Source organism: Piliocolobus tephrosceles, chromosome 2 (assembly GCF_002776525.5).
Source record: "Piliocolobus tephrosceles isolate RC106 chromosome 2, ASM277652v3, whole genome shotgun sequence".
NCBI lineage: Eukaryota > Metazoa > Chordata > Mammalia > Primates > Cercopithecidae > Piliocolobus > Piliocolobus tephrosceles.
Window position 1 is genome coordinate 164747333 of NC_045435.1, and position 24882 is coordinate 164772214.

At 37.0% G+C, this 24882-nt stretch overlaps 1 protein-coding gene across 5 annotated transcripts in view; it reads right to left on the reverse strand.

Annotated features, from left to right (window-relative positions):
* Positions 1 to 24882, reverse strand: part of XRN1 (5'-3' exoribonuclease 1) — a 141643-nt gene that overhangs the window by 15098 nt on the left and 101663 nt on the right. For 4 of the 5 annotated variants that reach the window (XM_023215348.2, XM_023215347.2, XM_023215344.3 and 1 more), the window contains exons 34-37: positions 13300 to 13361; positions 10773 to 10895; positions 10185 to 10344; positions 7254 to 7435 (exon numbers count right to left, since the gene is read on the reverse strand). In XM_023215348.2, the coding sequence (XP_023071116.1) occupies positions 7254 to 7435; positions 10185 to 10344; positions 10773 to 10895; positions 13300 to 13361 (527 nt within the window). The remainder of the gene's footprint in view (positions 1 to 7253; positions 7436 to 10184; positions 10345 to 10772; positions 10896 to 13299; positions 13362 to 24882) is intronic. The other variant, XM_023215345.2, reaches the window with a different exon arrangement.

Here is a 24882-nt window from a genome sequence, read left to right on the forward strand (position 1 = left end):
AACTGATTTTTGTGAGTTGATTTTGTATTCTGCAACTTTGCTGCATTTATTAATTGGGATTTTTTGTGGAATCTTTAGGGTTTTCTACTATAAGATCATATCATCTGCAAACAGATACTGCTTTACTTCTTCCCTTCTAATTTAGATGTCTTTTATTTATTTTTCTTGCTTAATTGCTCTGAACAGAACTTCCGTTACTGTGCTGAATAGAAGTGGTGAAAGTAGGCATCTTTGCCATGGCCCTGATTTTAGAAAAAACTGCTTTTGGTTAGAGGGCATCAAGAACTGGATATAAAGAGAATAAAAACTTTCTTGTGGCCAGTAGATCTCAAAGTGCATTCTGGGGATGGCTGAGGGTCTGTGAGACCCTTTCGGGAGCCACTGAGATCAAAACTATTTTCATAATAATATATGCATATATTTTTTAGAGTTGGGGTCTCATTCTGTTTCCCAGGCTGGAGTACAGTGGTGTGATCAAGGCTCACTATAGCCACCAACTACCTGGTTTAAGCAATCCTCCCACATCAGCCTCCTGAATAGCTGAAAATATAGGTGGGTACTACCAGGCTTAGCTGTTTTTAAAGTTTTTTTAGAGATGATGGCCGGGTGCAGTGGCTCACGCCTGTAATCCTAGCACTCTGGGAGGCTGAGATGGGCAGATCACCTGAGGTCAGGAGTTTGAGACCAGTCTGGCCAACATGGTGAAACCCTGTCTCTACTAAAAATACAAAAACTAGCCGGGTGGGGTTGCACGCACCTGTAGTCCCAGCTACTCAGGAGGCTGAGGCAGGAGAATCGCTTGAACCTGGGAGGTGGAGGTTGCAGTGAGCACGCGCCACCACACTCCAGCCTGGGTGACAGAGCAAGGCTCTGTCTCCAATTTTTTTTTTTTTTTTTTTTAAGAGATGAGGTCTAGGCCAGGCACGGTGGCTCACACTTGTAATCTCAGCACTTTGGGAGGCTGAGGCAGGTGGACCACAAGGTAAGGAGTTCAAGACCAGTCTGACCAGCACGGTGAAATCCTGTCTCTACTAAAAATACAAAAATTAGTTGGGTGTGGTGGCGCGTGCCTGTAATCCCAGCTACTCTGGAGGTTGAGGCAGAAGATTCGCTTGAACCTGGGAGGTGAAGGCTGCACTGAGCACGCGCCACCGCACTCCAGCCTGGGCGACAAAGCAAGGCTCTGTCTCACAAAAAAAAAAAAAAAAAAAAAAGAGAGATGAGGTCTTTCCCAGGCTGATCTCAAACTACTGAGCTCAAGTGATCCTTCTGCCTCAGCCTCCTGAGTTGTTGGGCTTACAGGTGTGAGCCACTGCACCTAGCTTATGACAATACTGAGGTGCTATGCCCTTTTCCCCATTACTTTTTCTTATTTCCTGCTTTCTCACAGTATATGGAGGACAAAATGTTTACTGTAAGATTTCAGATTCCACACTGCAAGATTCTACACTACAACTAACCTTAAACAAAATACCACTTTTAAGGTGTTTTTTTCTTAATGGAGTTTTACTCTGTCACTGGAGTGTAAATCCACTGGAGGCTGGAGTGTAATGGCACAGTCTCAGCTCAGTGCAACCTCTGCCTCCCGGGTTCAAGTGATTCTCACGCCTCAGCCTCCTGAGTAGCTGGGAGTACAGCCAAGCACGACCACGCCTGGCTAATTTTTGTATTTTCAGTAGAGATGGGGTTTCACCATGCTGGCCAGACTGGTCTCAAACTCCTTATCTCAAGTGATCTGTCCGCCTTGGCCTCCCAAAGTGCTGGGATTACAGACGTGAGATACCACGCCCGGCCCACTTTAAAGTTTTAATGTAATATTAAAGTATAGCCAAAACTATCTGAAAAGGTTACTAAGATTCTCTTCATTTTTCTAATTTTGTATCTGTATGAGGTCATATATTTCCACCAAAAAAAAAAAAAAACATATAACTAGTGATTGACAGTATTAAGCAGACAGGAGAATCTAGCTTCTCCTATTACTATTGTGGTGAGAAAGATTATTAAAATGTAGAGCAGGACGGACACGGTGGCATGTGCCTGTAATACTAGCACTTTGGGAGGCCAAGGTGGGAGGATTGCTTGAGGCCAGCCTGGGCAACAAAATGACACCCCATCTCTTTAAAAAAAAAATTAGAGTAATGTCACTCTTCTAACTAAATTTTTTAAGTAGTTAATATTTTTTACTTTGTTTTTATTAACTTTTTTGTTTCTAGTTTTATGAATACATAATAGTTATAATACACATTTATGGGGTACATGTGACATTTTGATACAAGGATACAATGTATAATGATCAAATCAGAGTAACTGAGATATCCATCACCTCAAGTATTTATGATTTTTGCTGTGGTAGGAACATTTCAATTCCATTCTTTTGGTTATTTTAAAATATACATTATTGTTAACAATAGTTGCCCTATTGTGCTACTGAAGACTAGAACTTATTCCTTCTAACAGTATTTTTGTATCCATTATCATGCACTCTTCCTCTCCTATTAATACCGTCCCTATTCCCCTTCTTTCCCTCTAATAACCACCATTCCACTCTCTATCTCCAAGAGGTCAAATTTTTTAGCTCCCACAAGTGACAAAATGTGACATTGGGTTTTTTTGTGCCTGGCTTATTACCTTTAATACAGTGCCCTCCAGTTCTATCCATGTTGTTGCAAATAACAGGATTTCATTCTTTTTAGGGCTGTATAATATTCCATTATATATCTATATCTATATATATTTATATATATACACACATTTTCTTCATCCATTTATCCATTGACGGACACTTAGGTTGATTCTGTATCTTGGCTTTTCTGAATAGCACTGCAATAAACATGAGAGGGCAAATATCTCTTATATATACTGATATCTTTTCTTTTGGACCTATAACCAGCAGTAGAACTGCTGGATCACATGGTAGCTCTATTTTTATCTTTTTGAGCAATTTCCATACTGTATGTCCTTCATAGTGGCTGTACTAATTTATGTTTCCACCAACAATGTATGAGGGTTTCCCTTTCTCTGCATCCTTACCAGCATCCATTATTGCCTGTTTTTTGTTTTTTGTTTTTTTGGTAAAAGCCATTTTAATTGGAGATAATATCTCATTGTAGTTTTGATTTACATTTCTCTAATGTAGTGATGTTGAGCATTTTTTCATATACCTGTTGGCCATTTGTATGTTTTCTTTTTAGAAATGTTTGTTGAGATCATTTGCCCATTAAACATTGTTATAGTTATATTTTATTTTTTTTTAAATTCAACTTTTGTTTAGATACGGGGGTATATGTGCAGGTTTGTTACATGGGTATATTGCATTTGCCCACTATCAAATGGGATTATTATTATTATTTTTTCTCTTACTGAGTTGTTTGAGCTTCTTATATACTCTGGCTATTAATATCTTGTCAGATGGGTAGTTTGCAAATATTTTCTCCTCTTCCGTGGATTGTCTTTTCATTTTGTTGATTGTTTCCTTTGCTGTGCAGAAGCATTTTAAGCTTGATGTGATACCATTTATACATTTTTGCTTTAGTTGCCTGTGCTTTTGATGTTTTACTTATCTTTGCCCAAATCAATGTACTGGAATGTTTCCCCACTGTTTACTTCCAGTAGTTTAATAGTTACAGATCTAACATTTAAGTCTTTAATCCATTTTGATTTGATTTTTTAAAATGGTGAGACAGGCATTTAGTTTCATACCCTCAAATATGGATATCTAGTTGTCCCAGGACCATTTACTGAAGGGGCTGTTCTTTCCCTAATATATGTTCTTGGCATCTTTATAAAAAATAAGTTGACTGTAACTATGTGGATTTATTTCTGGATTCTCTATTATGTTCCGTTGGTCTCTGTGTCTGTTTTTAAGCCAGTACCATGTTGTTTTGGTTACTATAACTTTGCAGTATAATGTCTCCAGCTTTGTTCTTTTTGCTCTGGATTGCTCTAGCTATTCAGGGTCACGTGTGGTTCAAGATAAATTTTAGAATTTTTTTTTTTTTCTATTTCTGTGAAGAATGTCATTGGTATTTTGAGAGGGGTTGTACTGAATCTGCAGATTGCTTGGAGGTGGTTTAGACATTTTAACAATATTGATTCTTCCAATACATGAACATGGATAATCTTTCCATTTCTTTGTGTCTTCTTCAATTTCTTGCATCATTATTTTATAGTTTTCATTGTAGAGATCTTTCACTGCTTTGGTTAATTTGATTAATGTCTAGGTATTTTATTTGCAGCTATTGTGCAGGGAATTTCTTGATTTCTTTTTCAGATTATTTGCTGTCAGCATATAGAAATGTGACTGACTGTTGATTTTGTATCCTACAACTCCACTGAATTTATCAATTTTAACAGTTTTTTTCTAAATATAAGATTATATTGTCTACAAACAAGAACAGTTTGACTCCCTCCTTTCCCTTTTGGATGCCTTTTATTTCTTTCTGTTGTCTAATTGCTCTGGCAAGCATTTCCAGTACTATATTGCATAACAGTGGTGAAAGTAGGCATCCTTGTTTCCAGAATTTAAAGGGAAGGATTTCATTTTTTCCCCATTCAGTATGATACAAGCTGTGGGTTTGTTGCTGTTTATTATGTTGAGGTATGTTCCTTCTATACCCAGTTTGATGGGAGTTATCAAAAAGAGATGTTGAATTTTATCAAACACTTTTTCAGTAAGTATTGAAATGATCATATGGTTTTCGTCCTTCATTTTGTTAAAGTGTCAGTTATTGACTGCATATATTGAAACATCGTTGCACACCTAGGATGAATCCCACTCGATCATGATGAATTATCATTTAAATGTGCTGTTGAATTCAATTCACTAGTACTGTGCTGAAGATTTTATATCTAGTTCATCAGATATATTGGCCTGTAGTTCTCATTTTTTGTTGTGTCTTTCTTTGGTTTTGGTATCAGGGTAATACTGGCAAGTTTGGAAGTATTTTTTCCTCAAGCTTTTGGAACAGTCTGAGTAGAACTGTTATTAGCTCTTCTTTCAGTGTTTGGCAGAATTCAGCAGTGAAAACACCAGGTCCTGGTCTACTTTGATAGGAGACTTTTTACCACTGCTTCCATCTTTGTTAATGTTGTTGTTCTACTCAAGTTTTGGATTTCTTCATGGTTCAATCTTGGTATGTTTTATGTGTCTTGGAATTCATCCATTTCTTCTAAGTTTTCCAATTTACTGTATATAGTTGCTCATAATAGTCTCTAAAAATATTTTGAATTTCTGTGATATCCGATGTAATGACTCCTTTTTCATCCCTGATTTTATTTATATGGATATTCTCTCTTTTACAGTCCGGCTAAAGGTTTGTTGATTTTGCTTATCTTTTCAAAAAACCAACTTTTTCTTTCATCAATCTTTTGTACTATTTTTAGTATCAATTCATTAATTTCTGCCCCAGTCTTTATCATTTCTTTTCTTCTAATAATTTTGGGTTTGGTTTCCTCTTGCTTTTCTAGTTATTATTTATTTTAAAAATTTGTATAAATGTAAGGGGTGCAAGTGCAATTTTGTTACATGGATTTATTGCAGAGTGGTGAAGTCTGGGCTTTCCTTATATTCATCACCTGAATTATGTACATTGCAGCCATTAAGTAATTTCTCACCATCTACTCCCTGCCCATCCCCCCACCCTTCCAAGTCTCTAATGTCTATTATTTCACACTCTATATCCACATGTACACATTATTTAGCTCCCACTTATAAATGAGAACATGTGGTATCTGTTTCTGAGTTGTTTGCTTAAGATAATGGCCTCAGTTCCATCCATGTTGCTGCAAAAGACATGGTTTCATTCTTTCTTAAATGTCTGAATAATATTCCATTGTGTATGCATACACCACATTTTCTTTATCTGATCATCTGTTGATGGACACGTAGGTTAATTCTACATCTTGGCTATTGTGACTAGTGCTGCAATATACACACAAGTCAGGTATTTTTTTATACAATTTCTTTTCCTTTAGATAGATACCCAGTAGTGTGACTGCTGGAACTAATTCTTCAAGACACACTGTTAGGTTATTTATTTGAAGTTTCTGTACTTTTTGGATGTAGGGATTTATTGCTATAATCTTCCCTCCTAGTACTACTCTTGCTGTATCCTATAGGTTTTGGTATGTTGTGTTTCCATTTTCATTTGTTTCAGGAAACTTTAAAATTTTCCCTTTTTTCATTGACCCAATGGCCATTCAGAAACATAATGTTTAATTTCCATTTATTTGTATAGTTTCCAAAGTTCCTCTTGTTATTGATTTCTGGTTTTATTCCATTATGGTCAGAAAAGATACTTGATTGAATTTTAATTTTTTGAATTTTGTGAGACTTGTTTTGTGGCCTATCCTTGGACCAATATCCAAGGATATTTGGTCTATCCTTGAGAATGTTGCATTTGTTGAGGAAAGAATGTGTATTCTACAGTTGTTGGATGAAATGTTCTACAGATGCCTATCAGGTGAAAGTTATTTTTAATAAACAATGGATTAATAAACATATAGGTTTACTTATATTTTATATATATAAAATTTTATATATATACACATATATAAAATTATATATATATACACATATATAAATAAATATTTCAGAGACAAGGTCTTGCTCTGTTGCCCAGGCTGGAGTGCAATGGTATAATCATGGCATCATGGCTCACTGAAGTCCTGACCTCCTGGGCTTCTGTCCTCCTGCCTCAGCCTTGTGAGCAGCTGGGACTACAGGCTCACAACACACGTGGCTAATTTTAATATTTTTTTGTAGAGAAGAGGTCTTGTTATGTTGCCCAGGCTGGTCTTGAACTCCCAGCCTCAAGCTGTCCTCATGCCTTGGCCTCCCAAAGTGCTGAAATTATAGGCATAACCCACTACATCCGGCCAATTTTTTTGTTTTAATTTCGAACACAGTAAATATGGATATAAGTAAACAAAATCTCTTTGGGGTCCTCCAAAAAAAGTGTGGAGTTTCTGAGACCAAAAAGTGTGAAAACTGCTACTGTAGGCCAAGATCCCTGGCTCTATTAGTCTGAGGAATCTTGCCAGGGTACCTGCAGCCCAGTTCCTCCCTGTCAGTCTCTCTTAGGGTTTTGGTTATGTACAAATATTAGAGCTAGGGTAAGAAGCATAAATCTATGCTGCTCATAAAGTTAAGAAAAATAGGCCCCATTATATTTTTTCTAGCTAAACATTTTCAACCTATTTATTTAAGCTTAATATTAAATAATTTATATAAATGGAATAGTAGTATACTATACCTGCGGCGTCCTAAGAAAGGAGAAATCAGGTTGTGGCATTCCAACAAGGGAACAAATTCGAGAAAGTTCAGTTACTGGTGTGGATACAGGAGGGATCTGGCTGGGGGCAGGCCAACACACATTGTCCATAGACTGAACATTATGGTACTCATGAGCACTGTGAGGCTTGTTCACATAAGATGCTACCAAAAAAGAGAAAAGAGTCTATCTGTATTAATAAAATACTATCTCAAATTATGAACTTATTGTAGGGTTTTATAGAAGAGCAAGCAGGAAACTGCTAAAAAGTGAAGCGAATTGCTCAAGGCCACCCATTATTACATAACAGAATCAGGATTTCAGGTGCCTCTTGTTCCAAATCCTGGACTCTAGCAGTACAACCTCCCATCCAAGTGACTGTCAGCTTACCTTAAGTGGCCCTCTGGTCACACACCTTATAAATTTGGTTGAAAAGCCTGAGAAATTCAGTTAGATGCTATAGAGCCACCAACTGCATTAAAAAGATGAGTCTTCCATGAAGCACATATAAAGAACTATTTAGTACTTCCTAAAATTATTGCGACTTCAGTAAAGGTTTTTCGATGACTATAACTGATTAATGACAAATTAAGATAAAGATTTTAAAATATGATAAGTACCTAACTGCCAAAAATTAAAACCTTGAGCAGCTAATGACTACATGGTACTGTTACAGGTAAAAGTTGAACAAACAAATGGCTTTCTTGTTTTGCAGAAGTAAGAAGAGAAAAATAAAACAACAAAAGAATGAATAAACAAATGGCTTTCTTGAGCTGAAATATAATTAATCCTTAAGTTCTGAAGTTTTGGCTTCCATCTCAATTCTTGCAATTCTGCCTTACATTCTGAGACACATGGATGAATATTTTTGTTGCTCTGAAATATTAAAAGTTTTTTTTGAAATTGTCTTCTAAGTGTCTTTATATGGAAGATGATTTTAAAATTCTGAGTGTTCACATTCTTTATGATTAACAAACTCACTAACAGAACAAGAGCATACCTCATTGAAGAAATAATTAATATATTCTTGCAAATATATGTTAAAAAAGCAGTTAAGTGGCTTGCTCAAAGTCACAGAGCCAGTTAGTTCTATAACAGGGGCTGGATTCTGAACTAGTGACCCTAAGACTCTAAAGCCTATGAGTTTTTTTTTTCCCCTATACTGAAACAAAGTAAAACTTGTTTTTGACAATGGGACCATCTTTATCTAATTTTGTCTTAAAATTTATTTGGTTCTATTTTAGGAGAACGTCTGTCACTAATAATCAGTTTCCTAATACTTTTTGGAATTTTTAATTAATTATCATTGAAATATAAATGGGACAAGGTTCTGCTTTTATTCCAGGTTTTTTTTTTTTGTTTTTTTTTTTTTTGACAGAGTTTTGCTCTTGTTGCCCAGGCTTGAGTGTGATGGCGTGATCTCGGCTCACTGCAACCTCCACCACCTGGGTTCACGCGATTCTCCTGATTCAGCCTCTGAAGTAGCTGGGATTACAGCCACTTGGTGGCGCCTGCCACTACGCCCAGCTAATTTTTTGTATTTTTAGTAGAGAGGGGGTTTCACCATGTTGGCCAGGCCGGTCTCAAACTCCTGACCTTAGGTGATCCACCTGCCTCAGCCTCCCAAAGTGCTGGGATTACAGACGTGGGCCACCACGCCTGGCCAATTCCAGGTTTTGATCTTTAATACTTAGATCTGCTTATTCAAAAATGTTTTTCACTTCTCTGAGAAACTTCTGCCCACATCCACTTTTGTATCAGTCATTCTTCCTGGCTGCCTTTAGCAGATCATTACACAGATAAAATGCTGAAGTATAAGGGTAGGAACAAATATGGCGGATATTTACTGAAATCCAGTTATGTGCCACATGTTATGCTATAGGCTTTACAGACTTAAGATTATGACCCACTTTCCTATATCTAACTCTATTAATTATTTTTAATTGATTTTGTAGATTTTTCTAATTTTACAATGGTTAGGTTATTTTAACATAATATTAGTTTCAATTATTAGCACCTACAATGTGTTGGACATAGTGCTAACTGCTTTATATTTATACATGTTATATAACTGTCACAAGTAATTTGCAATGTATTATTTTATAAATAAGAAACAAGATTTCAGAAAGTTAAATAATGTATTTAAGTTACATGATCATTTTTAAATTACTGAGGACAAAAGCTAGAATGTGCAAACTTTTAAAGGTTTGGATGTCTACAGAATGAATATCTACAACACTACAATTAAGTAATCACAAGAAGACATTTAGTGACTGTAGATCTACTGGTTACATGGTTATATTATTACTGTTCTGTTTTTCTTTTCTTTTCTTTTTTTTTTTTTTTGAGACAGGGTCTGTCTCTGTTGTCCAGGTTGGAGTGCAGTGGCATGATCTTGGCTCACTGCAACCTCCACCTCCTGGGCTCAAGCAATCCTACCACGTCAGCCTCCCCAGTAGCACAAGCCACCACACCCGCTAACTTTTGTATTTTTTACAGAGATGGAGTTTCCGCCATGTTGCCCAGGCTGGTCTTGAACTCCTGAGCTCAAGTGATCTGCCTGCCTCAGCTTCCCAAAGTTCTGGGATTACAGGCATGAGCCACACCTGGCCAGTTACATTATTATATAACTGAAACAAGTATACAAATTATAGTTTTAAGAATAAAAGTAGTTTTGGGCCAGATGTGGTGGCATATACCTGTAATTCCAGCACTTTGGGAGGCTGAAGTGAGAGGATTGCCCGAGGTCAGAAGTTTGAGACCAGCCTGGCCAATATGGGGACACACCATCTCTAAAATAAATTAATTAATTAAAATAAAAGTAGTTTTATCTTTAAAAGTACACAATAAAAAGAACCAAATGAATTGAATTTTTAAAATGATATTATTGGTAATAGTATTTAGTTTACTTACCTAATTTCTTATTTTGTTTAGGCTGAGAGGGTAATCCATATTCATCTCTTCTAATAGAGGAAACAGGGATTTCATTACCAATCTGTTTCATTTCATTCTTATGGTCCACAGTGTTAGAGCCATCAATTTTTAGAATTTCTTTAAGCATCCGTGTTCCCTTCTTTTTGAAAATGATTCACATGGAGATGGTGAGGGTAAAGAGAAGAAAGTCAACATTAGAGCTATAGAACTTACTGATCTTTCTTGGAAAGAATTCCATTGTTAAAAATTAAGATACTAACTACATTCAGATAGAAACTGAAAAAAACCCACCACCCACATTTCTGATATAGAAATGATACTTATCCTCCTGCTTAACTTTTACCCCAGTTACCTAGTAGCAATGTTTGGAAAGCAGGGGAATTGTGGTCTAAAGAGAAAAAGTATGGCTAAATTGCCCAGGGCAGCCTGGCTTCCTCACAAGATGACAATAATGATGTAACATACCAGCCTCCACGAGGGAAGTGTTTGAACACTTGCATGGGATATGTCTGCATGGTCAACAGTCGAGAAAGTACCATAGTAAGAAAGTTCCTAGAAAATACGAACCATGGCAAATGATTGTGGTGATAAATGCTCTTCACTTGGAGGCTCCCCATGATGAGATGACTGTACTTCATTTTCTTTGGAGATATTCAAAGATGCTAGAAAGTTCTCAATTCCAGAGTTAGGCTAAAAGAATAAATATTTTGGGCATGAAGATGAAAGTGTAACACAAGAACACACAAAAAGCTGAGTTTTATATACAAAAATGGTCATTCAATTTCACTCAATCATCTTCCCAGGTGTTAAAGTTTGGGAAGAGAATTTGAATAAATAGTTTTTTACTGTAACAATAGCATTTGGATGACCAGTCACAACCTTTTGGGTTTCTGAGACTTCTGGACTTTCTCTTTGATAGCTTAATATCATATTTGGCAGGCCCTTCCAAAGTCTACAAAAAAAGTAAGAATAAGCTTTTTGTGCAAATATATTTGTAGTTAACATGTAATAGTGTTCTAAATGAATTGTTGCAAAAAATTTTATGTGCTATTTTCCCTTTTATATCGTAAGAAAAGGGTGCCTATAAACTTGGATGGGGAAAATTACACCTTCTAAATGAGATTTAGCATTTCCTACAACTATGAATATAGGCAACAAACCACTTACATGGTCTGCATGTTTGTATTCCCCCAAAATTCTTCTGTTAAAATCCTAACTCCTGATGGGATCATATTAGGAGGTGGGGCCTTTGGTAGGTAATTAAGTTTAGATGAGGTCTTCAGGGTGCAACACCCATGATGGTATTAGTGTCCTTATATGAGAGAAAGAGAATAGAGCTCTTTCTCTCCATCATGTTAGAATATGAGAAGACGCATTATCTGCAAGCCAGAAAGGGAGACCCCACCAGACAATGGCACTTTACCAGATTCTAACTGTATTTCAATATAACTGGTTTTCTTTTAAATCTTTTTAGCATTAAAGACATTATTCTGCTAGTGCCTTGATCTTGGACTTCTCAGACTCCAGAGCTGTGAGAAATAAATGTTTATTGTTCAAATGTACCTAGTCTATGGTATTGTTATTACAGCAGCCCAAATCAACTACAAAAACCACAACACTGGTGATTCTAATTGTGTATCAGTATAACTGGTTTTCTTTAAAACCGTATGTATTTTATTTTAGCATTAAAAATACTATTCTGAGAATAATAATGGCTTCGCCAAAAGTCCATGGGCTTCACCAAAGACGTCTATTGCACAAAAAGTTTATCAATCCCTTTTCCAGAAGAAAGGAAACTACAGTATAAGAGTTTCAAAAGGAGAGGGCCTTAAAAGTCAAGTAATTAAACTGTTTACTGATCTAAACATTTACTACCTGTTATGTGCCAAATATTTAGCTAAGACACCATTTATAAATATATTACTATAAGAGATCAATTTTTTAAAAATATATATTAAAATATGACAGGCATACAGAAAAGTACACACTAATAAATACACATGTCAAATTTTTTTAGATCAAAACTTTGTTATTCTTTCATTATAAAATGTATACATAATCCTTGTAAACAGCAGAGACTATATAAAGTAAAACATAAATGATCTCGGCTTCCCCCACATCAATCTAATTCCACAGAATTTAGCCTAAGTTTGCCATTTTGTTCCATGTACTTCAACTGTATATGTAAATATATATTTCCATATTATATATATAGGTGTGTGTGTATATATACACATATAAAAGGCCATATATATCTTACATATATGGTATATATATGTGTGTATATATATAAGAACATATATATAAGACCATACACGTCTATGTGTGTGTTTATATATATAAGAGCATATATATATGTCTATGTGTATATATAAGACCATATATAATGTCTATGTGTGTATATATATGTGTACACACACACACACACACACATATCAAAGACCATATACACTGGGAGCAACTACAAGTGATTAATTTTTTTTTTTGAGACAGATTCTCACTGTTGCTCAGGTTGGAGTGCAGTGGCGCAATCTCGGCTCACTGCAACCTTCACCTCATGGATTTATTGCAACCTTCGCCTCACGGGTTCAAGTGATTCTCCTGCCTCAGCCTCCCAAATAACTGGGATTACAGGCACATGCCACCACGCCTGGCTGATTTTTTTGTATTTTTAGTAGAGACAAGGTTTCACCACGTTGGCCAGGCTGGTCTTGAACTCCTGACCTCAGGTGATCTGCCCACCTCCCAAAGTGCTGGGATTACAGGCGTGAACCACCACACCCGGCCAAGAGATTGATATTTTTATCTCCACTTAAAGATGAGAAAATTGAGGCTGTGAGAGGTATAGTGAATTGCTCAAGGCCACCTAACTATTAAATGAGAGAATCAGGATTTCAGGTGCCTCTAGTTCCAAATCCGGGACTTTAGGCGTACAAACTCCCATCCAAGTGACTGTCAGCTTAACTTCAGTGACTCTCTGGCCACACATCTTATAAATTTGGTTGAAAAGGTTTAGAAATTCAGTACAATGCTACAGAGCCACAAATTGCATTAAAAAACTGGTAACCAGAAATTTGATTTTAAGGAAACTTACCTGCTTATTGGACATTTTTTGGGACCAACACTCAGCTTTAGGACTCTTACCCTCTTCTTTAACTAGAGACAAGAAAACAGAAATTTTCATAAATGGAAGTATTTACTGCACAATTACTACCAAATATTTATAATAGCAAGGCACTGTGTTAAAAACTCAGAGAATTTCAAGACACAGTCTCTGAACTTAAAGAATTTATAATAGCGATAAGGGGGAGAAGACACACTTAGATAAGAGTAGTGAAAATGGAAAGGTGGCATCTGAATTGGGCCTCGAAGGATGGTAGGTTTCTAAAGGGCAGACTAAGAAGTTAAGTACTCTAGGCAAAGGAAATAGTGGGAAAAAAGACATGGAAGCAGAAAGTTAAGGAGTAAAGTAGAGCTTAAGAGAACTAAAAAAGCAGATTAGAGCCTTAATCTGCAAGTTACTGAAGACTATGGTATTATATTAAGTTGGTAGGCAATGGGCAGCCAGTAACAGAAAGTTTTTGAGCAGGTAGTAATCTGATGAGAACTGTGCTTTAGGATGATTAAAATATGGCAATAGCCTATTGGCTAGATAGAAGAATAATACAAGACCAACTCAGGTAGCTATTTGAATAGCCCTGTTAAGGGGAAATTGGGGGATGGTAGGATAAATGAAAATAATGAATTTGAAAAATTCTAGGATTCAGCTAATGACAGGATGTGAAGATGAAGGAGATAGGAAAGGATGAATTTGAGAGATTATTTTCATAGGATTTGGTAAATGACAGAATATGAAGATGAAGAATATGAGGGGCATGAAGTAGATTCGAAAAAGCACAAAAAGCATACTTTGTAATTATTGCATAATAGTCTATTATACTGGATATACTGGATTATATAGATCTACTATAACTTATTTTTACCACTTTCTATCACTAGACTGTTCATTAAGCCAGCCTGGAAAAATAAAAAGGTGGGTGGAAAGAGAAGAAGAAAAAGGAAGGAAGGAAGGAAGGAAGGAAGGAAAGGAGGGAGGGAGGTAAGGAGGGAGGGAGGTAAGGAGGGAGGGAGGGAGGGAATATTAAAAAAGAAAGACTGAGGAAAGAAGCAGGGGAAGGGGAATAGTGAGGAGGGCATGGGAGGGAGGGAATGAGATCAGAGAGAGGGGAAGGAAGCATAAAGGGGAGAAGGAAGGGTGAGAGAGGAATAGAGAAGGGGAAGAAGGGGAGGAAGGGAAGGTAATGGAGGTAAGGAAGAGAGGAAAGGAAGAAAGTAATCTTACAAAACAAAGGAAAAGAAAATGTGAGCTGACATGCCTGGACACTGAACATTTGTTGAGACACACACAAAAGAAAACTAACTGAAACTCCACGTAACTCAAATCGTTTACATACATTTATGTAAATATTAATTCGAAGAAAAATTAAAATCCATTTGAATATAACCTTTATGCTATATTTATCATTATCAGATTACAGGGACATTAATCTGTATTTAACTTAAAGAGTAAAATAAACCAAAATAACATATAGATACTGGTATTAAAAAAGGTATAGCAGTTAACAAACTAAACCAAAGTTAAAAACCACAAAATTTTTTTGAAAACAGCTTTTTAGAGAAATGTTTAAAAGATTTTACTACCTATAATATACAGATAAATAAAGTATCATGCATATATAAAATATAATAAGTTAGACTCAGGGCTCTGCACTTGATATTTCCTCTATTGGAAAGTTCTTCAGCCAGCTTTGCACGGTTCATGCCTTCTTGAACCCTTTACTAGGGTCTCTGCTGGAATCTCATCTCCTCAGAAAGACCGTTCTTGTAAACCCAATTTGAAAGAGCACTGCTGTCACTCTATCCTCTTAATCTGTTTTACGTTTCATCATAGCACTTATCATTACTTCAGATTATGAGATTTACTGTTTACTTGCTTATTATCGGTCTCCATCTTAGAGTGTAAACGCCATTATACTCTAAGAGGTCAGAAAATCTGTCTTCTTTTTCAGTTATATATCCTCAGCATCTAGAACAGTGCCTTGTACTCAATAAATAGTAGTTGAATAAATAAATGAATAATAGATGAGTCATATTTTGAACATAAAGAATAATTTTCTGATATTTGGAAATACTTTGGTCAAGGGAAGAGAAATAATTACTACAGGATGAAGATTCGCATTCCTGACTGTGCCTGAACACAGTAGACACTACTGAATAAATTTAAAGAGTATAAATATATAAATTATGTAAGAGAGAATATTAACAAAATATTTGCACCTATTTTAAAGAAAAGCCTGTAATATAATTTGGAGTATACAATAGGTAAGTGTTTATAAGCAGAAAAGTAACTGGATCACTGTAAGATTTATCTCAAGTAGTTAGGGAAGGGACATCAGCAAAAATGTCAGAGTAAGGACCTCCAGACATTCTCTCCTCCATAAAAGCAACAAGAGAATGGGCATAAATTAGCAGAATTCATATTTTCAGAACTACAGAAGTTAACCAAAGGCTTGCAGCAATCTAGGGAGTGTTTATCCAAGAAAAAAGGCAGTGGGAACTTGAGTACCTGCAAGCCTTGCCCCCATGGACTGAAGTGCTTTGGAGCTCTAAATAAACCTGAAAGGCTGTCAAGGCCACAAGGACTATACATCCTAGTGCTGAGTTGGGCTTGCAGCCTTGGATTTGCTAGGCATGTGACTTACTGAGACTCTTGCTGGGGCAGCTAAGGGAGTGCTTTTTCCACCACTCCCCCAACTCTCCCAACCCCAGGCAAAACAGCTTGAGGCTCCAAAAGACATTCCTCTCTGAGGAAAGAAAATGGAAGAGTAAAGAGGACTTTTGTATCTTGGATACCAACTCAGTAAGGCTTGTGTCAGAGTCATGAGACCCCATTCCAGGCCGTAGCACTCCTGGATGACATCTCTAGACGTGCCCTGGGCCAGAAGGGAACCTACAGTCCTCAAGGGAAGAACCCAGTCTTGGCAGGAGTTGCCACCTGTTAACTAAAGAACCCTTGGGACCGAAACAACCAGCAGCGATACCAGGTAGTACCCATGTGCCTTGGATGAGACTCTGAGACATGCTGGCTTCGTAAGAGACCCAGCACATGCCCAGCTGTGGTGGCTATGCTGAGAGAGTCCTGCTTGAGAAAAACAGAGGGAAAAGTAGAGGAGATTTTGTCTTGCATCTTAGGTACCAGCTCTGCCAAGTGGGACAGAGCACTAAGTGGGCTCTCAGGGTCCCCAATTCCAGGGTGTGGTTTAGATGGCATTTCTAGACCTGCCTTGGGCCAGAGGGAACTCCACTGCCCTGAAGGGTGAGTCCCAAGCCAGGCAGCATTTATCACAAGCTGACTGAAGAGCCCTTGGGCCTTAAGAGAACATTAGCAACAGCCTAGCAGTACTCCCCATGGGCGTGTGGTTGGTGATGGCCACAGGGAAATACTCCTCTGCCTGCAGAAAGTGAAGGGAAGAGTGGGAAGGGTAGCGTCTCAAGGTTTCAGGGCTAGCTTAGCTGCAGTACAACGCAAGGTAGATTTCTAAGGTTTTTAAATCCAGTCCCTATCTCCTGGATGGCACCTCAGGATCTACCTGGGACCTAAGGGAACACATTTCCCTAAAGGGAAGGACAAAAGCCTGGCTGGTTTCACCATCTACTGATTATAGAGCACTAGGATCTTGAGTAAATACAGGTGACAGCCGGGTATGGTGGGCTGTGGGCGAGATCCAGTACTGTGGTGGCTTCAGGTCTGACTTAGTGCAGTCCCAGTGGTGGTGGCCACAGGGGTACCTGTGTCACCCCATCCCCAAGCCCAGGTGGCTCAGAGAGAGAGAGAGACCCCACTTGTTTCGGAGACAGTAAAGGAAGAGAACAAGAGTCTGCCTGGGAATCTGGAGAATTCTTTTGAATCTTCTCCAGGACCACCAAGATGGTACCTCTGATTCTCTAAGAACCACAGAATTATTGGGCTAGGGGTGCTCCTTAATGTAGATACGGCTTAGATCACAAAATCTAAGTCATTTCAAATACTTAGAAAGTGTTCCCAAGAAGGACTGCTACAAACAAGCCCAGACTTTGAAGACTATGAGAAGTATCTAACTCTTTAATCCCCAGACACCAACGAACATCAACAAGCATCAAGACCATCCAGCAAAAAACATAACTTCAACAAATTAAGTAAGGCACCAGGGGCCAATCCTGGAAAAACAGAGATATGTGACCTTTCAGACAGAGAATTCAAAATAACTGTTTTGGTCACGTGCGTTGGCTCATGCCTGTAATCCCAGCACTTTGGGAAGCTGAGGTGGGAGGACTGATTGAGCCCAAGAGGTTGAGCCTGCAGTGCGATGTAATAGTATCACTGCACTCCAGCAACAGGGCAAGACCCTGCCTCAAAAACAAAAACAAAAAATAAAAACAAACAAACAAAATCCCCAAATAGCTGTTCTGAGGAAACTCAGAGAAATTCTAGATAACATAGACTAAGAATCAGAATTCTATCAGATAAATTTCACAAAGATATTGAAATAATTAAAAAGAATCAAGCAGAAATTCTGGAGTTGAAAAAAGCAACTGATATACTGAAGAATGTATCAGAGTCTCATAATAGCAGAACTTATTAAGCAGAAGAAAGAATTAGTGAGCTTGAACGGGTTATTTGAAAACACATAGGCCAGGCACGGTGGCTCATGCCTGTAATCCCAGCACTTTGGGAGGCCGACGTAGGTGGATCACCTGAGGTTGGGAGTTCGAGACCAGCCTGACCAACACGGAGAAACCCCGTCTCTACTAAAAATACAAAATTAGTCGGACGTGGTGGCGTATGTCTGTAATCCCAGCTACTCGGGAGGCTGAGGCAAGATAATTGCCTGAACCCGGGAGGCAGAGGTAGCGGTGAGCTGAGATTGCACCACTGCACTCCAGCCTGGGCAATAAAAGCGAAAACTCCATCTCAAAAACAAACAAACAAACACACACACACACACACAGAAGACAAAAGAAAATAGAATAAGAAAGAATGAAGCACGTCTACGAGATCTAGAAAACAGCCTCAAAAGGGAAAATCTAAGAGTTATTAAGCCTTAAAGAAGGAAGAGAAAGAGGGGTAGAAAGTTTATTCAAAGAGATAATTTCACACAACTTCTCAAACCTAGAGAAAGGTATCAAAATCCAAGGACAAGAAGGTTATAGAATACTAAGCAGATTTCACCCAAAGAAGACTACCTCAAGGCATTTAATAATCAAACTCCTAAAGGTCAAAGATAAAGAAAAGATCATAAAGCAGCAAGAGAAAAGAAACAAATAACATACAATGGAACTACAATACATCTGGCAGCAGACTTTTCAGTGGAAATCTTACAGGTGAGAAGACAGTGGCTTGACGTATTTAAAGAGCTGAAAGAAAAAAATTTTTATCTTATAATAGTATACCTGACCAAAAAAAAAAAAAAATCCTTCAAACATGAAGGAGAAATAAAGACTTTCTCAAACAAAAGCTGAGGAATTTCATCAACATCAGATCTGTCCTACAAGAAATGCTAAAGGGAGTAATCATTAATCAGAAAGCAAAAAAACGTTAATGAGCAGTAAGACATTATTTGAAGGCACAAAACTCACTGGAAACAGTAAGGACACAGAAAAACATATAATATAACACTGTATGGTGTGTTATATTATTATAACTGATGAACCAATGAAAAATAATAACTGACAACTTTTCAAGGCATAGACAATATAAGATATAAATAGAAACAGCAAAATATTATTAAGCAGCAGGATGAAGTTAAATTATAGATTTTTTATTAGTTTTCTTTTTGTTTGTTTATGCAAGCAGTGTTAAGTTGTTAAAAATAATGGGTTATAAGAGTATTTGCAAGACTCATAACTTCAAATCAAAAAACATAAACAGATACACAAAAAATAAAAAGCAAGAAATTATATCACATGACCAGCAAAAATCACCTTCATTAAAACGAAGTCAGGAAAGGAGGAAGAAAAGACCAAAAAACAACCAGAAAACAAATAACAAAGTGGCAGGAGGAAGTCCTCACTTGTCAATAATAACACTGAATGTCAATGAACTAAACTCTCTAATCAAAAGACACACAGTGGCTGAATGGATTAAAAAAAAAGAAGACCCAATGATCTGTTGCCTAACAGAAACACACGTGACCTATAAAGACACATGTAGACAAACAAAGGGATGGAAAAAGTTATCCAATGTCAATGGAAACCAAAATGGAGCAGGGGTTAGCTATACTTATATATTAGACAAAATGCATTTCAAGACAAAAACAGTAAGACACAAGGAAGATCATTATATAATGATAAAGTGGTCAATTCAGCAACAGGATACAACATCTGTATAAAAACAATTGTATAAAAACAATTGTAAAAAAATATATATCCAACACTGGAGCACCTAGGTATATAGAGCAAATATTATTGGCACTAAAGAAAGAGTAAATCCAAATATAGTAATAGCTGGAGACATCAACATTCCACTTTCAGCATTGTACAGATCTTCCAGATGGGAAATAAACAATATTTGGAAAAACCTGAAGACTCCACTAAAAAACTATCAGAACTGATAAATTCAGTAAAGTTTCAGGATGCAAAATCAACATACAAAAATCAGTAGCATTTTTATATGTCAACGGCAAACAATCTGAAAATGATATCAAGAAAGTAATTCCATTTACAATAGCTACAGATAAAACTAATTACGTAGGAATTAACCAAAGAAGTACAAGTTCTCTACAATGAAAACTATAAAACATTGATGCAAGAAATTGAAGACGACACAAGAGAAGAGAAATACATTCCAAGGTTCACAGACTGGAAGAATCAATATTGTTAAAATGTCCTATTACTCAAAGGGATCTATAGATTCAATATCATCCCGGTCAAAATACCAATGACATTCTTTACATAAATAGAAAAAACAATCCTAAAATTTACATGGAACCACAAAAACCCCAGAATAGCCAAAGGTATTCTGAGCAAAAAGAACAAAACTGGAAGAATCACATTACCTGACTTCAAATCATACTACAGAACTATGGTAATGAAAATGACATGGCACTGACATAAAAACAAACACACAGACCAGTGGAACACAACAGTGAACCCAGAAATAAATCCACACATCTCATTTTTGACAAGCGAACCAAGAACATACATTGGGGAAAGAATAGTCTCCTCAATAAATGGTGCTGGGAAAACTGTATATTCATGTGCAGAAAAATGAAACTAGGCCTCCATCTCTTGCTATATACAAGAATCAAACTGGATTAAAGACTTAAGTCTAAGCCTAAAATATGACACTACTAACAGAAAACGTTGGGGAAGCTCCGACACTGGACTGGGCAAAGATTTCTTGAGTACTAGTCCCCCACAAGCACAGACAACCAAAGCAAAAATAAACAAATAGGATCACATCAAGTTAAAAAACTTCCACAGCAAAGGAAATAATCAACAACATGAAGAGATAATACACAGAATGGGAAAAAATATCTGCAAACTATCTATCTCAGATGAATAATAACCAGAATATATAAGGAGCTCAAACAACACTCTAGGAAAAAAATCTAATAATCTAATTAAAAAATGAGCAAAAGCTTCAAACAGACTTTTCTCAAAACAAGAGGCATAAATGGCAAACAGGTATATGAAAAGGTGCTCAGCTGGGTGCGGTGGCTCATGCCTGTAATCCCAGTACTTTGGGAGGCCGAGGCACATGGATCACGAGGTCAAGAGTTCGAGACCAGCTGGCCAAGATGATGAAACCCTGTCTCTACTAAAAATACAAAAATTAGCCAAGGGTGGTGGCACACGCCTGTAATCCCAGCTACTCAGGAGGCTGAGGCAGGAGAATTGCTTGAAACAGTGAGGCGAAGGTTGCAGCGAGCTGAGATCGCACCATTGCACTCCAGCCTGGGCAACGAGAGCGAAACTCCGTCTTAAAAAAAAAAAAAGAAAAAAAGAAAAGGTTCTCAACATCATTGATCATCAAAGAAATGCAAATCAAAACTATAATGAGATATCATGTCACGCCAGATAAAATGGCTTTTATCCAAAAGACAGGAAGTAAGAAATGCTGGCGAGGATGTGGAGAAAAAGGTGCCGCTGTACACTGTTGGTGGGGAGGTAAATTAGTACAAACACTGGTGAACAATTTGGAGGTTTTGTGAAAAACTAAAAATAGAGCTACCAAATAATTCAGCAATCTCACTGTTGGGTATATACCCCAAAGAAAGGAAATCAGTATACTGCAGAGATTATCTCTACTTTCATGTTTGTTGCAGCACTGTTCACAATAGCGAAGATTTGGAAACAACTTAAGTGTCCATCAACAGGTGAATAAAGAACATGTGGTACATATACATAATGGAGTACTATTTGACCATAAAAAAGAATGAGATCCTGTCATTTGCAACAACATGGATCAAACTGGAGATCACATGTTAGGTGAAATAAGCCAGGCACAGAAAGACAAATTTCACATGCTCTCATTTATTTGTGGGAGCTAAAAGTTAAAAACGATTGAACTCATGAAGATAGAGAGTAGAAGGATGGTTACTAGAGGCTGGGAAGAGTAGTGGGGTGGGGAGAATGGGGATAGTTAGCAGGTACAAAAAATAGATGAATTAGACCTAGTATTTGCTAGCATAATGGGGTGACTATAATCAAAATAATTACATCTTTTTAAATAAATAAGAGAACATAATTATATTGTTTCTAACATAAAAGATAAATACTTGTGATGAATACCCTATTTACCCTGATGTGACCATTATGCATTGCATGCCTGTATCAAAATATCTCATGTAACCCATAAATATATACACCTACCATATATCCACAAAAATTAAAAATAAAAGATAAAAAACAAATAAAAGGCAAGGATGCATGTTCTCACCACTTCTATTCAGCACTGCACTAGTTGTTGCAAACACAGCAATTAGGCAAGAAAAGAAATAAAAGGCATTGAGATTATATAGGAAAAAGTAAAACTATCTCTATTTGCAGAAGCCACAAAAAATTAGGGCTAATAAACAGTTCAGGAAAATGTCCAGATCAATACACAAAAATCAGCTTTATGTCTATAACAGCAATGAACACTCAAAAAATAAAATTAACAACCCAGTTCCATTGAAAAAAGCATGAAAAAGAGTAAAATATTTAGGAATAAACAAAACAAAAAAGTGTAAGACTTGTATAACTGAAAACTACAAGACATCACGGAAAGAAATTAAAGACGTAAATAAATGGAAAGACATCTTGTGTTCATGGACAGGAAGACTTAATACTGTTGAGATGACAATACTACCCAAAGTAACCTACAGATTTAATGCAATCCCTATGAAAATTCCATCTGCCATTTTTGCAGAAATAAGCAAGATGATCATAAATTCATATGGAAATGCAAGAGACCCAGAATAGAGAAAACGATCCTGAAAAAGAAAAACAAAGAGGGCTCAAACTTCCTGATTTCAAAACTTACAACAAAGCTACAGTAATCAAGACTGTGTATTTCACATAAGGACAGGCATATACATTAGTGGAATGGAATTGAGAGTCCAGAAATGGACCCACACATCTAAAGTCAACTACTTCTTAAAAATGAGATGGTGTCTTACTGTTTCCCAGGCTGGACTCAAATTCCCGGGTTCAAGCAATCCTCCTGCCTCAGACTCCTGGGCAGCTGGTACTACAGATGCATGCCTGGCTCTATAATCAAATAATTTCTGACAAGGGTGCCAAGACTATTCAATGGGGTGTCAAGAAAATTCAATGGGGAAAGAGTAGGCTTTTTAACAAACAATGTTTGGATAAATGGATATCCGTACACAGAAGAATGAATATGAACTTCTATATCATATCATGTATAAACTTTTACTCAAAATGGAAAGAGACCCAAATCTAAGAGCTAAAACAACAAAATCCATACAAGAAAACACACTGTAACTCTTTGTGACTTTGGATTAGGGAATGGTTTCTCAGATGTGACACCTAAGGTACAAGCAACCAAAGACAAAGCAGAAAAAACACAAATTGGACTTCATCAAAATTTAAAACTTTTGTGTTTCAAGAGAGTATAAAGAAAGTTAACAGAAAACCCACAGAACGGGAGAAATTTGCAAATCACATATCCAAGAAGCATGTAATATCTAGCACATATAAAGAACTCTTACAAACCAAGAAAAAAAGATAAAAAATCCAATTCAAAAATGAACCAAGGATTTGAATTGACATTTCTCCAAAGATGATATACAGTTAGTAAGTGAGCATGTTGAGCACATGAAAAGATGCTCATTATTAGTTATTAATAAATTACAAATGAAAATCACAAGGACATTCCACCTCACACCTAGTAGGAAGACTATCATCAAAGAGAGGGACAATAACAACTGTTGTGAAGGATGTGGAGAAATTGGACCTTCACACATCGCTGGTACAAAGGTAAAATGGTACTATCCAATTTGGTAGTTCTACAAAAAGCTGAACTTAAGAGTTACCACCATACAACTCAGTAATTTCACTTATATGCATATACCCAAGAGAACTGAAAACATATGTTCACACAAAAACTTTTCCACAGATATTCATAGCAGCATTATTCACTATAGCCCCAATGTGGAAACAACCTCCATGTCTACAAATGGATGAACACATAGACAAAACGTAGCATTCATACAATGGAATATTATTCGGCCATAAGAAAGGATGAAGTAGTGATACAGCTGTCCCTCCGTATCTGTGGAAAATTGCTTCCAGGACCTCCTGTGGCTATCAAAATCCACATATGCTCAAGTCCCTTATAGAAAATAGCATATAATCTACACATGTATCTTTATATATTAAATAATCTCTAGATTACTTATAATGTTTGATACAAGGTAAATGCTGTGTAAATAGTTGTCATACTGTGTTGTTTAGGGGAATAATAAGATTAAAAAGTGTGCACATGTTCAGAGCAGACACAGTCATACTTTTTTTTTTTTTTTTTTGAGAAGGGGTCTCACTCTGTCACCCAGGCTGGAGTATAGTGGCCGATCTTAGCTCACTGCAACCTCTGCCCCCCACCGGGGCTCAAGCAGCCCTTCCACCTAGCCTCCTGAATAGCAGGGACTACAGGTGCATGCCACCACACCTGGCTAATTTTTGTATTTCTGGTAGAGATAGGGTTTTGCCATGTTTTCCAGGCTAGTCTTGAACTCCTGGGCTCAAGTGATCTGCCTGCCTTGGCCTCCCAAAGCGCTGGGATTACAAGCATGAGCCACTGCACCCTGTCTTTTCTGAATGTTTTTGATCCTCAGTTGGTTGAATCCATGGATGTGGAATCCACAGGTACGGAGGGCCAACTGTACATGCTAAACATAGATAAATCTTGAAAATACACAAGTGAAAGAAGTCAGTCATAAAAGTTCATATACTTTCTGATTCCATTTATATGAAGTGTCTAGAACAGGCAAATCAATAGAGGCAGAAAGTAAACTATGGGTTGCCAGGGCCTGGAGGAGTGACTGCTAATAGGTATGGTGCTTCTTTTTCAGGTGACAAAAATTTTCTAAATTTAGATGGTGGTGTTGGTTATACAATTTTGTGAAAATAC